This window comes from Trichechus manatus, unplaced genomic scaffold (genome assembly GCF_000243295.1).
Source record: "Trichechus manatus latirostris isolate Lorelei unplaced genomic scaffold, TriManLat1.0 scaffold00003, whole genome shotgun sequence".
Lineage (NCBI taxonomy): Eukaryota > Metazoa > Chordata > Mammalia > Sirenia > Trichechidae > Trichechus > Trichechus manatus.
Genome location: NW_004443939.1, coordinates 8,060,302 through 8,077,713, shown reverse-complemented (window position 1 = coordinate 8,077,713; position 17,412 = coordinate 8,060,302). Strand labels below are relative to the sequence as shown.

Here is a 17,412-nt window from a genome sequence, read left to right as displayed (position 1 = left end):
GATTTAAATTACCTTAAACTTACTGAAATTTATATTAGTCTTCAAAACCAGAAAAATGGTATGTCTCTCAAATTTCCCCTCAAATCTCCCTTAATAAAGGTCTATCATTTTCTTTAACAAAGAGATTGAGGTTATCAATCTGGGTCCATGCATCCTTAACTGGGCTTCAGGACTTCCATTAAATAGGCAAAATGGTGCTCAAAACATGGTGTGTGAGTGTGCATGGGTGAGAATGCTTCTATATGCATCTACCTACACATTTCTGGGAGTGAGTTTATAGCTTTCATCTCATTACTACAGAGTATGTGACTCAGAAAGCTATGGTTCATTGCTATAAGCTTTACACTTCTAATTGCATTATTCCTAGATAATTTCTAGTTTTTGCTGTTATTATAAGAAAATTTGTATCATATTTTCTAAGTAGATAAAACTGAATAGAAGATTTTTATGTATAATTCATATACAGCTTACTTATTATTGTCAAAAGATACTCTAGGTTTTGAATTTTTAAGATTGAAAACTGTACCATCTATAAATAATAATTTGTTCTCTTCCTTTCTAATATATATACTTTTATTTTTGGAGGGAGAAGAGAGGAAGTGATAATACATTGGCTTGATTCTTGCTGGGCTGGTGGCAAGCACTCTTGTCTTCCTCCACTCTTGAATACAGAATTTTTTTTTTTTGTGGGAGAAGAAGAGGCTTGAGACAAGCTCCCCACTCTCACTCCAGAGGAATGCATCAGAAATATCTCTTGAGACATTTTAAAAATGAAAATATATGTGTGCATTTTATACGTGCATGTAAAAAGTTTTTAAATATATATGGTTCGCAACATGATTTTACCTTAAACTTACTCACCACAAAGATCATAAAAAAATTTTAAAGACTCAAATCTACAAGTATAAAGAAAATGGGAGAGAGTAGGGAAGCAAGTTAGAGATGTTAACCAAACTTTGGGAGATGGAAAGCAGGCACAGGACAACTTCATCTGCCAGGAGTAAGGCCATAAGAAGAAAGGTGGTTTGCACTGCAGAACCACTGAAAGACAGGATTTGGAGTTACCAGTTAGCCCTTGTCAGGGAACATGAACATGTGGCTGAAAACAGGAGCACTGCTTAGGAGCCCTGGTGGCACAGTGGTTAAGAACTCGGCTGCTAACCAAAAGGCGGGCAGTTGGAATCCACCAGCTGCTCCTTGGAAACTCTATGGAGCAGTTCTACTCTGTCTTGTAGGGTCTCTGAGTTGGAATCAACTGGACAGCAACGGTTTGGTTTTTTCGGTTTGGTTAGAAGTATACGTAAGACATAGTAGTCCCCAGACCTCCTTCCCTATTCAGGCAGAGGATGAAAAATTTACTTTCTAATGAGATGGGGGTACAATGCTAGACTGAAAATAGAAGAAGTGAGGGGGAAAATGCTTAATGGATGATGGATTCCCCCTACCAGCCACCACTTGGTTCTCAAATCACTGGCAGCCAGAAAGGAGATTGGGGGACTTTCTCTGAGAAAGCTAACAAGCCCAAGGAAAAAGAAGTACAGATATCTGATATACGGGGTCCCCCCCCATGGAAAAACCACATCACCACCTTAATGAAACACACCACTCAACAAACCGAGCCCATATGCACACTTCCTATCAGCTTCTAGTGTCTTATTCTCAGATGAATAGAAAGTCAGAGATCACCCTATGTTTGAGAAAAAAAATTAAAAAGTAGAATATACACAGAGAGAAAAAGAATATTGCATCCATGAAACATGAACAGGAAACTATGAAAAGAAAAACAAGAGCTCTTAGAAATAAATAGCTAATGTTTAAAAAACTAAACAGAGGTATTAGAAATAAAACTAAGGAAATCTTGTGGAAAGTGAAACAAAACAAGGTGGCAAATAGGATAACAAAATTAGATAAAAAATAGGGTTAATCCAGGGGGTCCAACATTTTACATATATTAGTTCCAACAAGAAAAAAAACAAGGGGGAATTAAAAATATATCAAAAATTATTCCATAAAACTTCCTTGAATAGGACAGGAACCCAGACCAAAAAGAAAAAAAAAAAGGTCCACAGCAAGGAACAGCACTGAAATTTCAGAACAGCAGGGATAAAGAAGTAAATGTGCTTTCAGAGAGGAAAATAGAGCCTCCTACAAAGTAATAGGGCTAAGAATGGCATCAGACTACTCAAAAGTCACAGTTGAAGACAATGAAGCTATGCATTTAAAAATCGAAAGGAAAGTGACTTCCATGCCCAGTCAAATGGTCCTTGTGCTGAGAAAGAAGAGTAAAGGCATTTTTTTGACCTTCAGAATCTCAAAGATTTTCTCTCCTCTAAATCTTTACCCAGAAAGCAACTGGAAGATGTGCTTTACCAAGTCACAGAAACAGTATCCTATATAAGATACTAAAAAACATTCCTGCATAACAGTGAAGGTAGGCTCCAGGATGACAGCTGAGCAGGCCTAGAGAGCAACCAGTCTGAACTAACACAGGAAAACAGGGCTACAGGAGGCATTGCTCCAGAAATAGAATATGGTAGTGAGAAACGATCTGCTGTGTTTGACCCAATGGAAAATATCATTTGGAGGGATTTTACCATGGGGATAGTAACAAAATTAAAAATAAATAAAAGCATGCAAACAAATACAAAAAAGGAGACAATGTTTAAGTCTAGAAAGAACAAAATAGGAGACAAGTAAAGGAATATAATTATGAGAAATTGCTTGGCTCAGCAGTGAACAATAGTTACTTGGTCTGAATTTGGCACACACTGAAAACTGTTTAATGAAAGACTATTACAACTATATTTGGAGGATGGACGAAGCAGAAGTGAAAGTAAACTAACAGTGCTAAATACTCATCCCTTTAAAAGGATATCAATAAATAAATTGATACATCAATAAATCAGTATAAGTCAATAAAATTGTTATCTTAAAAAACCATTCCCTATAAACTTATTGTGACCCTGAGTAACAGATTTGGTAATAAGCCACATTTCAGAAGGCCTTAGTGTCCAATTAAACAAACCTGAAATAAAACAATAAGAACTAAAGTAAAATGGGCCAATGCAAAGTATTGGTAATCTACTTTTTATTTGCATGATGGGGTTCATAGATATTAGTTTTATTATTATGCTTCATAACCCAAATATATCCTTTATATCAAATATTACAATATGACATGATTTGAGGGAAAATACTATAAGCTAGAGTCAACAGTTAAACCAGGTCTTTCCTAAGAAAAAAAATTAAAGTAGAAAAATAAAACACCCAAGGACAGTATGCTATTCTGGAATTGAAGTACAAGGAATGGGCTTTCGGAGGACTTGAGGGTCAGATTCCACTCACATCCTGCTCTCTCACTTAACAACTAAGTGACAATAAGTCAATTAGACTCTGGGTTTCTAGGGCCTCGTGTGATTCAGAGATAGGACTGCTGTGTAATCCTCATTGCTTCTTTACAAAAAGTCACTTCCCAAACCTTCTGCTTCCTGTAGTTTAAAGAATATAGTCTAAAGAATGAATGCCAACAGGTTAGAAAGATCTGGCTGGTGTAAAAGCATTTAACCTCTGGGATCAAAAACTGAATGAAGCAGGATTTTCTGTAGATAGTGGCTTCTCTCCCAGGGCATCAAAACTTTTAGATAAAGTGAGAGGAAGAGAGAAGTCAAGATGATCTGGACAAAAGCTCTGATACTAGACGAATAGTATGGTTCAGCAAAAAGGTTATCTTTGAAGCACTACAAGTTGACCTGGATTTTCATGGCATTCCCACTGTTAGCTAGCTAGTAAACACATACAAGTTACATACCCTCTGTCATTCATTTGACTCAAAACTGAGTTTACAAAATGTGCTACACCAAAACAGAGAGGGTCACTAGCCTCTTGGAACTTAGAATGTTTAGTGGGGAAGCCAGATATTAATCTAATAATTACATAAATAATTACATTTTTATTAGGTGCTATTAAAAAAATACAGCACTTATATTGGACTAAGGAGTCAGGCAAAGTTTTCCAAAGAAGGTGACATTAAACTGAAATCAGAAGAGGAGAGATAATATCTCCTTTATGGACTCTTCAGTGGGTCAAATGAGAATGTATTAAAGAGTTGGAGAAAATGTATGGCACATAGTAGTTACTCGATAAATTGTTTGATTATTACCATAAAACAAATGACACACAAACAAAAAGCATGTTGCTATCCAACAGACTCTGACTCATGACAACTATAACTGCTAAAATTGTGGCAATAAAAATGTAAATGCAACTATGAGAGAATGGGTAGGAAGATTCATCTACACTTGTGGATCCACTGTCAGGAAGAAAGATTAAGAAAGACATGCTTCATCTGGGTGGGGTGGGACTGGGGTTTACTGATAATGCCTTTAGTCAAAAGGGAGAATAGGAAATAAAGGGTCAGCCTTGTGGATGAAATAAAGTTTCGTTTTGGGAAAAGGATTTAAAGTGCTAGAGGAAAAAAGATGTGCCATCTTCCCAACAACTACTTAAAATTTGGGCCAGGAGCTCTGAAAGGGGTAAAAGGCTAGAAAGAAAAATTTGAAAAGTCACCATGTGATAGTGAACTGAGTGATCTTTTATGAGCTCAGTGACTCTGAACATTGACAAGACAATCTGGTTTTAAATTTAGGTATTAAAGACTATTACTACAAAGTAAGTCAAAAGTTTCTGCATCATCAATCCCTACCACCGACAAATCCTGCAGCCTTTGGTAACGGCAGTTTTATCAACAGATACGTATTGGAAACACTGGTGGCGTGGTGGTGGTTAAGTGTTTGGCTGCTAACAAAAAGGTCAACAGTTCGAATCCACCAGGCGCTCCTTGGAAACCCTATGGGGCAGTTCTACTATGTCCTATAAGGTCGCTATGAGTTGGAATTGACTCGGCAGCAATGAGTTTGGCTTTCTGGTTTTACACATTGATGCAGAACATTGTTTCTAGGCTTACAATTCAAGCAGTGTGATTCAATTGATGTTTACAGGATTTATGATAATTAGACACCAGAATATCATGAAAAATGTTCAACTATGCGAGATAAGTTATCTATAATGTAAATGTCTACTATGTGTTAGGCACTCTGCACTGTTTACCATGTGTAATTCTCACAACAATCTGAAAGACAATTACTATGCTTATTTTATCAAGTATCCCCTTTCTCTTCTTCCTCATCAATTTCATTTTGCTAAATTCAATGGCTACTTTCATGTGTCCATCGTACTCGAGCATTCTCTGTAGCACTCCACAGTTTACCACTGAAACCGAGTGACCGAACTCTTCTTGAAACACTTCCTTCTCTTAACTACATGAACCCATAATACCCTGAAAGTTTTATGCCAAGATGCTCCTTTGCTGGCTCACGAGCCAGGTACTGAGACTGCTTCTCTTTGCTGTCTACACTGTCTTCCTAAGTAAACTCACTGGCTCCCATGACTTTAAATACTATCAAGATGAGTGGTTTGCAGAAGAGTGGTCTTTGCTTCAGAAGTATCAGCATCACCTGGGAACTAATTATATATGCAAGTTAACAGGTCTCATCCCAGACCTACAAAATCAGAAACTCTGGGGGTGGGGCTCAACAATGACTGTTTTAACAAACCCTCTAGGTGAAGCTGATGTAGGCTAAAGTTTGAAAACTGGCGATCTAGATTAGAATTTTTTACACTATTACTTGGTTATGAAATAAGTGGTACAACCAGCATTTTAAAAAATAAAATTGAATTAAAAAAAAAAGTTAAAATTCTTTCTCTGCTGTAAAGGCAAGTAATGTTTCATGAAATTTTGGTTCAATTATATATGCATATTTGTGTGTGTGCATCTATACCTAGCTTTTAAAATAAATGTCTGAACAAAATTACAAAGCCTGATCTATATGATGATTATATAAGTCAGTATTTGCATGTCTGGTTCATTCTCATCCTTTAGGTTTTATCGCAAATATCTTGGCCTTTCTTAACCATCCTACTTAACATTGCCTCCCCCAAGACATTTCTTCTCACACAATCCTGTTTTATTTCATTCATAGCATTATCAGTATTTAAATTATCTTATTATTTATGATATTGAATGAGTTTCAATGGAGCGTCCAGACTAACGCAGACTAGGGAGAAAGGCCTGGCCATCCACTTGCAAAAAATCAGTCAGTGAAAACCCTACAGATCACAACGATCCAATATCATTGTACATGGAGTCTCCATGAGTCAGGGACTAACTGGAGGGCAGCTAATAACAAATTGTTTTACTCTACCTCTCTGCCAGTTTGTCATACTGTGGTGACTTACGTGTTACTATGATGCTGATAGCTATGCCACCAGTATTTCAAATATTAGCAGGGTCACCCATGATGGAGAGGTTTCAGCAGAATTTCCTGACTAAAACAGACTAGGAAAAAAGACCTGGAGATCTACTTTCAAAAATTAGCCAATGAAAACCCTACAGTTCACATCAGAATACTGTCTGATATAGTGCTGGAATATGAGCTTCCTAGGTTGGAAGACAACAATGGACTCAAGCATACTGGCAATCATGAAGATAATGTGGGACCAGGCAGCGTTCGTTCTGATGTACATGGGGTTACCAAAAGTTGGAGCTGACTCAAAGGCGATGAACAGCATTGTTTTACCTGTTTATAATGCTTCACCCCACTAGAATATAAGCTAATAATAGGAGTGATCTTGTTCCTGCTGGGTTCCCACCACCTGGAATAGTGCCTGCCCCCACACAGTACCCACTCGATAAACATTTCTTGACTAGATGAACTTTATAAATAAATAACTTATCAAATCTCACCAAGCGCACCTGAGTTAGATTTTAGCTAACCTTTAAAACTGTGTATATATCCCGGTGATACCTCTATACAATCACCACTTCCTTGTGGGATTCCAGTCATTCACTTCATAGTCACATACCATGGGAATGTCACATAATCATACTGTAACCACTATAAAAAGAAATGCTAGTGCTGAGACATTACAAATGTGATAAAATGCTGAACCAATCTACTTTTAGTTTTAGATGGAAGAGCAGAGTATTTATTTAATAAGAGTTAAGGACAAAGAAAATCCTATGTGATCGATTTCAAAAGGATATACAAGAAGGCCAGAGGCTTTAGGTTTTCCTGTACTTTTAATGTTACCCATCTTAAAAAAAAAAAAACAGTTCAAACTCTCCAGAAAAAGGTTAATAGTAAATTCAGTGGGAAGTTAAGTGAAAATAGCAATGTACACTGTGAGGGAATATATTGGGATACATAATGAATGAAGAGGAAAGTCATATTCAGAGCCCAAACAGGTTTGCTGGAGAATCTGTGAAATGTCATAGTTAGAAGCTAACTCAGATGTTAGAGGTTTTTTTTCTTTACACCCAGTGTAAATCAGTGTCCTTTCTGAACTCCACTGATGCTGTGTATGTGTGTGAACACACACGGGCACATAAGCGTATAATTTTGGTCAAGTGCTGCTGTTCTGCACATCTTATGGCATAAAAGTGTTATTCCCAAAATAAGCCCAAATCACTGTGTACCTATGTATGCTAAACTAACAGGCTCCTAACAATGGGATGTATAGTAGGTGATGTTTACTGAAAATAGGCTCTGGAGTCAGAGTACCAGGTTTAAACCTCATTTCCACTATTTATCAGCTGTGTGACTTCTGATACATTCTTCAACTTCTCTGAGGCTCAGCTTGTATAAGGAACCCTCACAAAATTATTGTGTTGACTGAGTTAATAATACATATAAAAACCTTCGAATGGTGCCTGGTACATGGTAAACCAGAGCACTTACTAGGTATAACACTCCTTGTAGTAAGGTCTTCAAATGCTTTTCTCCTTTAATTCTCACAACAATCTTACCAGGCAGGTTATTTTAAGACCACCCACCCCCACCCCTTTATAAATAAGCAAGTGTGAGACAGAAGAGATTAAGTAACTTCTTCAAGAACTCGTAACCAGTAAGTAGTAGAACTGGGATTAGAATGTAGTCTAAGTCACATACTTAAGCCAGGTTTCCTAACAACTATGCAAATTCTGCCCTTTTAGCACACTAGAAATTATGAATAATCAACAACGTATCTCCAGTCTGCTGCAGCTCCGCTAATGTTCATATCAGACCAAGGGAGTATGTTATACACATGAACATACATATCAATCGTATCCATCACACGACCTCTCCAAAAAGGGACTGAAAACCAAGACACTACAATACATGTATCAAATTTTGTTTCCATGATTTTCTATCTTCCTTTCCAAGCTTGGATGACCTCGCCAAGAAAATATGAGCTATGTGTCATTCATTTTATAGCACACTCACTTAATACTGTTACTAAAAAGCAGTTAGTATTCAACAAAAATTTGTTGAATAAATGAAAAAAAAGTATGGAATGGCTCTGTAAAATTTCACAGTACAAATTAATTTTAAAAAATCAGCTTAAATATTGTTATTAACAACATAAAAGTTCATGCCTGTTGAAGACTCACTATGTGGCAGGCTAAATGCCTTATTTTGTTCATTCTCACCACAATCCTATGAAGTAGGTACCATTATTACATCCTTTTTATAGAATAGGTAGGCCATGTGTAAGGTCATATGCACAGTAAGTAAGTTCTGGAGCCAGGATTTTAACTCTTTCAATTTCTATATCAAATGCCTATTCTATATTTTAAAAGGGAAAACATTACTTAAAAAAGCTTTATTGAGATGAAATTCACATACCATAAATTCACCCATTTAAAATGTGTAATTCACTGGGTTTTAGTATCTTCACAGAATTGTACAACCATCACCACAATCTAATTTTAGAAACATTCCCGTCACTCCAAAAAGAAAGCTCATATCCATTAGCAATCAGATGTAACTATATATACTGTACATGCAAAAAAGAAATGCAAATTCCTTTAAATAAAGTCTCCACTAAATACATATATGATTGTGTATTTGATACAGCTAATGCAAGAGAAAAGCATGAAATAAATGCCAAAGGAGAAAATATGATTTAGTAGGCCTTTTGTAATTTTGCATTATCAGCATCACCATATCTTTGAGTAAGGCAGGTAATCAAGAGCTAACATCTACATCCAGTTCAGATTTTTATGGGTCAAACTTAAATTTCTAGAACTTTTAGCATTTTTTAAACTTACAATCAAATAATAAGATCAGGGTGAATCTGGGTAAGACAGTGTACACAAGTTTCCTTTGATATCCACTCTAATAATCTACCATTGTCAACGAGAAAAGCTTAGGAAAATAAAACCACAAGTTTAGGAGATGTAAATTTTCTTTTTCAGCATGATATGTTCATGCACATTTTCTAAGAACCCACAGTCCTATAATTGATAATTTACAACAAGGATTCAAGTCTAACATATTCTGCATTCCACCCTAAATAATGAAAAGGAACTCACTGTCCGTAAATGCAGGTTCTTCTTCATTTTCATCACTGTCATCAGAAGGAACTCTATAAGGAGGGGGTAGTTTCATTGGAGGTGGTGCATTTCCTCGCCTCTAAAAATGCAAAATGTGAGAAGGGATAATTGCCTTTGTACAATCCTCTTTCTCAACCACAAGCAGGATAAAAAGATAATCCACAAATATTTTGACTGCATCTAACTTTAGTCATATCAGCAGAACTTTAAAATAAATACTATTATCCTCTTATGCTTATGTTATGTAAAGGTGACTCTATAATGAAAACACACCAATGCAGAAAAAAGGAATTCGAAAGCTCAGCTTTTAAAACTGTTAAACTCCCAAGAAGAATGCACCCCTTTCCACAATGAGAAAGCCTATTATTATAAATATTTTCTCCACTGCTAAAATTTAATTTTATTTTTAACAAAATAATTCAAACAATATTCAAAAATAAACTTAGAGGAAAAACTATCTGATATGGTACTTTTACAATGATTTAAAACTTTTCTTCAGTTCCAGAAGTTATGGATTTTATTCTTTAAAAAATACTTGAAATACCAAGATTATCTAAATAAAAAGGTATTCATCTATAATTAGTTGTTGATCAACATACATTTCTAAAGTTCTCAAAAAGAAAATCTTTACGATGAATCATTTTCCATTTCTGTGGTAGTATTACTTAAATTTACATATCAAGTGACACAGCACATCAGTATTTAGTTGAAACAGACTTAATTAAAATAGAACAAAATCCTATGATCAGATTACCTTCACAGAATGGAGATATCTTCCTGAATGTTGAAAAAAATAAAACATGCCAAACTTTACAGTGAGATCCAAGCTGCTAAAAAGAATAGGAGCCAATAGATCCAAGCCCTCCACCATTGCCAAAACAACTGTTTTGAGATTGGTTTTGCTACAGTGTTTCAATATAATACATTCAATTAAGCTTTACAGAACAAAACCCACTAATGGCAGGATATACTTCAGTAAGTGGACAATAACCGGTCCATTACAGAAAGTATGTAATAAATTCTCCAAAACAGAAAACATTATCTGAGATTCAGAAAAGAAAGCACACACTCAAATTTACTGAAGTTAATATCTAGCCAAATAAGTACTTTATATATTTATAGAAAATCCAAAAAGAGATAAGTGCAAGAAGGATGAAGGAATATGCCAAAGAAGAAATGCTTATTAAACAGGAAAATACAGAAATGTGATCACTGTATCTCCTTAATTCTTGCTTGAAAAAGCTTAAAAGCGAAAGAAAGGGAGAGTAAAATGGCAAATGAACTCTTTTCAGTAAACCTTTTCCTCAGAACTACGTAGATGATTCTATGTCAATGACAACACTCACAACAAGGATAGCTAACTTTTAAAATAACATTAAGAAATGTGAATTCTCTTTATTAGCATTGTTTTGCTTTGGTTTTTTTTAATTTAAGAGGAAGCTGTTCGTTCAATTAATTTTTTAATTAACTCCTACCAATACTCTAGGAAAGAACACAGGATAAGCTTGTCCTGATCTCCAATAGTTTGAGTATGGTTGCCAGATACATGGGGCATTTTTCCAGTGCACATGAGACATGAGTGTGGGTAGGACCTGGCTCTCCCTATGGCAAAGAGGGCTAGAGCAAACTATACATAACTTTGTTGTTAGTTGGCATTGAGTAGATTCCAAATCATGGTAACCCCACGTGTGCAGAGTAGAACTGCTCCACAGGGTTTTCAAGGCTGTGACCTTTTAGAAGCAGATTGCCAAGACTGTCTCCCAAGATGACTCTTGGGAGAGTGGGTTCGAACTGCCAACCTTTTGGCTAGTACTCAAGCACTTAAACATCTGTGTTATCTGGGGATCTTTCCAGCACAGAGTTATAGTTGTTGTGTGCGGTCGAGTGGATTGAAACTCATAGTGACTCTAAGTAGGCCTCCATTAACTATTTGCTGAATGAGTAAACAACTGGTTGTCATTCACGCTGTTTCAATTCCCTGATTCAACAAAAGAGTTATGAAGTAGCAGCAGATCCATCCACCAACTGCAAAGCAGTTTCTCTCACCCCAACACCAGGAATAAAGTACACATAGGGCTTTCTAGATATGATGAAACACCAAAGCTTAGGTCAGGGATCAGGAAACTTTTTTTTTACAAGCGATGATATTTTAGACATATGGGCACCAGTGCCTGTTGCAACTACTCAACTCTACACTGTAACACAAAACCAGCCATAGGCAATATGTAAAAGAACAAGCATGGTGGTGTTCCAATAAAACTTTATATATAAAAATAGAGAGTGAACTGGATGGCCCTTGGATTGTAGGACCCCTGGTGTCATGGATTGAATTGTAGCCCCCAAAAATATCTGTCAGCTTGGCTAGATCATGATTCCCAGTACTGTACTATTGCCTACCATTTTGTCATCTGATTTGATTTCCCTATGTGTTATAAACCCTATCACTATGATATAATGAGATGGATTAGTGGCAGTTATATTGATGAGAACTACAAGATTAGATAGTGTCTTAACTCAATCTCTTTTGAGATCTAAAAGACAGAAGCGAGCAGAGAGACATGGGGACCTCATACCACCAAGAAAGCAGCTTCAGGAGCAGAACATGCCCTTTGGACCTGAGGTTCCTGAGCAGAGAAGCTCCTAGACCATGGGAAAAATGATGACAAAGACCTCCCTCCAGAGTCAACAAAGAGAAGAAAGCCTTCCCCTGGAGTTGGTGCCCTGAATTTGGACTTCTAGCCTACTGGACTGTGAGAGAATAAATTTCTCTTTGTTAAAGCTATCTACTTGTGGTATTTCTCTTACAGCAGCACTAGATAACTAAGACACCTGGTTTGCATGATTGACAGTTTAAGTGATTTAAGTGGTAAGAGCACTGGTAAATATCACAGGTGGAACTAGAACATAGCTTTTAGCACACTACAAACCAAGGTAAGACAACACAGGACTTGAAAATACATGTTTAGTAATTTAAAAAAAATGGGTGTAAAAAAAGACAAACTTGATCCACTGAAAACATTAAAAAAAATTTAAAACAACAAACAGTAGGAAAATTACCCAAGACTTGAAAATTAGACAATGGGATTACTGTATGATCTTTCAAATGTCTTGATTGCTGGGTATTACCCAGCATACCCAGTTGCTTCTCTAGGGATGTGTACTTTTTTTGACTTGCTCTTTATTTTGATAAGGATATTTTACAACTTTATAAGGGTAGATGTTAAAGTTTAGAAAACAGAGAGTAATGCAAATTATTTTAGTTCTATAGAAAAGATAACTTCAAAGGTTACAATTATATTGCCCTGTAAGACTAACTGGTTTTGTATCTGAATTAGGAGCTTACTTAACGATTCTCACTTTCAGCAATTAGAAACACTTCACTCTCTCCAATTCTCTCTGAACCGAGCTTACCATCTTGTTGATACCCTCGTTAATGAGTTAAATACCTGGTAGTTGGAGATTTTGTATAATTTTATGAATAGTGTTTTTATTTTTTCTTAAATTATACCTTGACAGTTTTAGAGGTTCCACTGAGAAGTTCAAGTATACTCAACCTTACAGAAAAAAATTCAGCTGTGATGCTATGAAAACCCTACAGAGCACAGTTCTATTCTGAAACACATGGGGTCACCATAAGTCAGAATCAACTCGATGGCAACTGGTTTGGTTTTTAGTTTATTCATTCAACAAATATATAATAAATGCCTTTCAGGTGTCAGGCACTGTTCTTGGCAATGCAGATAGAGTAATAATGATAATCTCTGCCCTTACAGAGCCCCTTTCAGATTTCACATTTTATGGGTAATTGTCCCCAAACTGCTTTAAAATGGAGCCCTGGTAGCATGGTGATTTAAGAGGTTGGCTGCTAACCAAAAGGTTGGCAGTCTGACTCCACCAGCTCCTTCCTGGAAACGCTATAGGGCAGCTCTACTCTGTTCTATAGGGTCGCTGTGAATTGGAACTAATTCGACAGCAATGGGTTTGGTTTTGGTTTTTGGTGCTTTAAAATGGCAGGTGATGAATTCTATCCTGTATGTCATGGCCTACTAGAAAGCAAACTACAGGAGGACAGGGAATTTTTGTCTTTAATAGCTTTATTGCAGTATATTGAAGTATAATTAACATATAAAAAACTGCACACATTTAAAGTATACCTTTATAATCCATCACTACATTGAAGATAATGAACATAATTATCACTTCCAAAGTTTTCCCGGGTCCCTTTGTAGCTCTTCATTCTCACCCCTTCCCCCAGCACCCATCCAGGCAACCACTAATCTGTTTACTGTCTGTCTTAGTTATCTAGTGCTGCTATAGCAGAAATACCACAAGTGGATGGCTTTAACAAAGAGAAATTTATTTTCTTACACTCTAGTAGTTAGAAGACTAAATTCAGGGCACCAGATCCAGGGGAAGGCTTTCTCTGTTGCCTCTGGGGGGAAGGTCCTTGTCATCCATCTTCCCCTGGTACAGGAGCTTCTTAGCACAAAGACCTCGGGTCCAAAGCACATGCACGCTCCTGGCTCTTCTTACTTGGTGGAAGCTTCCAGAGCCAAGGTACTGTCTTGGTCATCTAGCACTGCTATAACAGAAATACCACAAGTGGATGGCTTTAACAAAAAGAAGTTTATTCTCTCACAGTCCAGTAGGCTAAAAGTTCGAATTAAGGCCACCAGCTTCAGGGGAAAGCTTTTTCTCTCTGTCGGCTCTGAAGGAAGGTCCTTGTGATACATCAGTCTTCCCTTGCTCTCGGAGCATCTCAGAGCAGAAACCTCAGTTCGAAAGGACGTGTTCTGATCCTGGCACTGCGTTAATGGTGGTATGAGGTCCCTGTGCCTCTCTGCTCATCTCTTTCTTTTGAGAGTGAGGCAGCTTGGCTTCCCGTATTCCTTGTCTCTTCAGCTTCTGCTTCCTGGTTCCTTGGTCTCTAGGCCCCTTGGGCCTCACGCCCACATCTGCCGTGCTGGGATAAGTGTTCCAAAGCTCAGTAGCTCCACCCATAAGTGCTTGGAGGCACACCACTCTGCCAGGAAGCCTCTTGCGCACAGGCACTTAGCTCTCTTGCTCCATGGGTCGGCTCCAGCACTGTATGGCACTGGTCTCCTGGTACTGCTGCTGCCGGTTTGCTGCTGTTGCCAGTCCTCTGCATCTGTTTCTCACCATCTGCGCCTTCTCTGGTGTTATCAGTTCTCCTCACTTCCAAGTCTTCTATTCATTCACAGTTTCAAAACTGCTTTCACATTTTAGGTATCTGTTAGAGAAGCACCCCACTCTTCATACCAAATTCTATCATCTGAAGAGATTACTTCATTTTTGTCTGCTAAACCACCCTGCCCAGAAAAACCATTAGCCCCTCCACTCCCATCTAATGAGATTACCTCTAGCCCAGCTGCCTCTAAAGAGCCCTTGCCTGAGTCATTGCCTGGGGCATGGTCTGAAGCAGATGCTTTACAAAATAATGCTGAATGTTCTCAAAACAATTCCACACTACCAATACTGGCTTCTAGACCTGTAACTAGACTCAAGACCCAGCAAGCCCCAAAAGGTGAAATACAAACTGTGACCCAGGAGGAGGTATGCTACACTTCAAAACAACTGTTTGACTTTTCTAATATGTAAAAACAGAAACCTGGGGAATATGTGTGGGAATGGCTATTAAGGGTATGGGATAATGATGCAAGGAACATAAAGATGGATCAGTCTGCGTTTATTGATATGGGCCAACCAAGCACAGATTTTTTTTCATTCCAAGTTTCAGCTTGAGAAGTTAGGAAAGGATCTAATAGTTTATTTGGTTGCATTGCTGAAGCATGGATTATGAGGTGCCCTATACTAAATCAAGTTGAAGTAAGAGACCTGCCTTGCTGTACTGTAGACGAAGGTATCCAAAGGCTTAGGCAAATTGGCATGCTAGAGTGGATTTATCAGGTTAGACCCACAGACCCACACATGGAGTGCCCAGAGGACACACATTTTGCCACATCCATGAGTAACAAATTTGTGAAGGGAGCTCCAGCACCCTTGAAGACTAGTGTGCTTGTTATTTTATGTAAAACAGACTTGACAGTGGGAATTGCTCAAACTGAATTAACACATCTAACTACAATGGGGCTGATTGGATCCCTTGGAAGTAGAGGCCATGTGGCTACACTCAACTGACTAAGACAAGGTGGGCGTGGTTACAGTAATGGACCACGAAGTCAAGCAGTAATCAGAATAGTCTGACTCATATGGACTTATGGTGTTGGCTACTTAGTCATGTTGTCCCTAGCAGTGAAACAGATAGGAAACCTACTAAATATTTACTTGATCTGTACAAACGAATGAAATCTAGGTCAGGTGAACAGCAGTCTAACTCAAATCACCAGAATAGAAAGTCATGGTCCCTCGATCAATTCCCAGATTGAGCGAGTTTAAAGATCCACAACCCCTTGAATGAACGGGAGGCCAAGTCCCCTTGAGGAAGGACTCCAATACACTGCTAAAAATTTTTACTGTAAATCTCTCTCTCAGCTTTCCCCACAGGGATCTACTGCCTTTAAAGAGAGTGACTATTCATTGAAGAGAAGGAAATGATCAAACTTTTGGGGGATTATTGGATACTGGCTCTGAACTAATACTAATTCCAGGGGACCCAAAACGTCACTGGGGTCCACCAGTCAGAGTGGGCGCATATGGAGGTCAGGTTATTAATGGAGTATTGGCTCATGTCTGTCTCACAGCAGGTCCAGTGGGTCCCTGAACCCATCCTGTAGTGATAGCCCCAGTTCCAGAATGAATAATTGGAACAGATATACTCAGCAACTGGCAGAACCCCCACAATGGATCCCTGACAAATACAGTAAGGGCTATTATGGTAGGAAAAGCCAAGTGGAAGCCATTAGAACTGCCCCTACCTAGGAAAATAGTAAACCAAAAGCAATAATGCATTCCTGGAGGGATTGCAGAGTTACTGCACCATCAAGGACTTGAAGGGTGCAAGGTGGTTGATTCCCACCACAACCCCATTCAACTCACCTATTAGCCTGTGCAAAAACAGATGGATCTTGGAGTATGACAGTAGATTGTTGAAAACTTAACCAGGCAGAGAGTCCAATTGCAGCTGCTGTTTCAGATGTAGTTTTATTGTTTAAGCAAATTAATACATCTCCTAGTACCTGGTATGCACCTATTGATTGGCGAATGCCTTTTTCTCCATACCTGTTTCAAAGGACCACCAGAAGCAGTTTGCCTTCAGCTGGCAAGGCCAGCAATGCACCTTCAGTTGCCTACCTCAGTGCTACATCAACTCTCCAGTCAGCTCAGGCCTCCAGAGCCAGTGAAAAGTAGTGCTCAATCGTCAAAAGACAAGTACATGTGTTTAACCTACTACGTGGATCAAAAAAACACCCCGTCTGGAAAGAACCTCTCTCTTATGTACCTGCTCCCTCCCTGCTCTGCACCGGGTCCCGGGCCAATGTCAGTGACTGCCATGTGCCCAGGGCCAGAAGTAGGACCCATCACACCCCCTGAGCCATTCTCCTAGCCTTGGAAAAGGAACAAATTAACAAACAGGAAAAAATAATCTGTCAGCTCCACTAATGTGGTAACTCAGGGCAGGCACACCACCTTTGCCTAGGCACAGGCATAAGGGGTCCATGAACTCTGAATGCCTTTCACCCCTGCATATACCTGTGTGAGCCCATTTCAACAGAGTAGGCCTTCATTAGTACAGAACAACAGGGTATATACCTGAGGCCTAACTTCACTGTAACAGCTATATGGTGGAGTGCCACATTCATGACATTTGATACCGCTCTGCCCATTAAGCAGGGTCCTCACCTACCCACATCAGGGGTCTGAGGACTGGTGGCTCCACCCATGCCACCTAGCCACCTGCGACAGGGGTCCAAGAATAAGTGCTACCTCCCAGTCCTTACAGCCAACAGCGTCGGGTACCCATAGTCCGGCTGCAAAACCCACCCAACTATGCACTCTAG

General features: G+C 38.5%; 1 protein-coding gene across 1 annotated transcript in view; it reads right to left on the bottom strand.

Annotated features, from left to right (window-relative positions):
- PATJ (PATJ crumbs cell polarity complex component) overlaps nucleotides 1–17,412 on the bottom strand; it is a 431,680-nt gene that overhangs the window by 203,957 nt on the left and 210,311 nt on the right. The window contains exon 27 of the mRNA XM_023730369.1: nucleotides 9,413–9,512. Coding sequence (XP_023586137.1) covers nucleotides 9,413–9,512 — 100 coding nt within the window. The remainder of the gene's footprint in view (nucleotides 1–9,412; nucleotides 9,513–17,412) is intronic.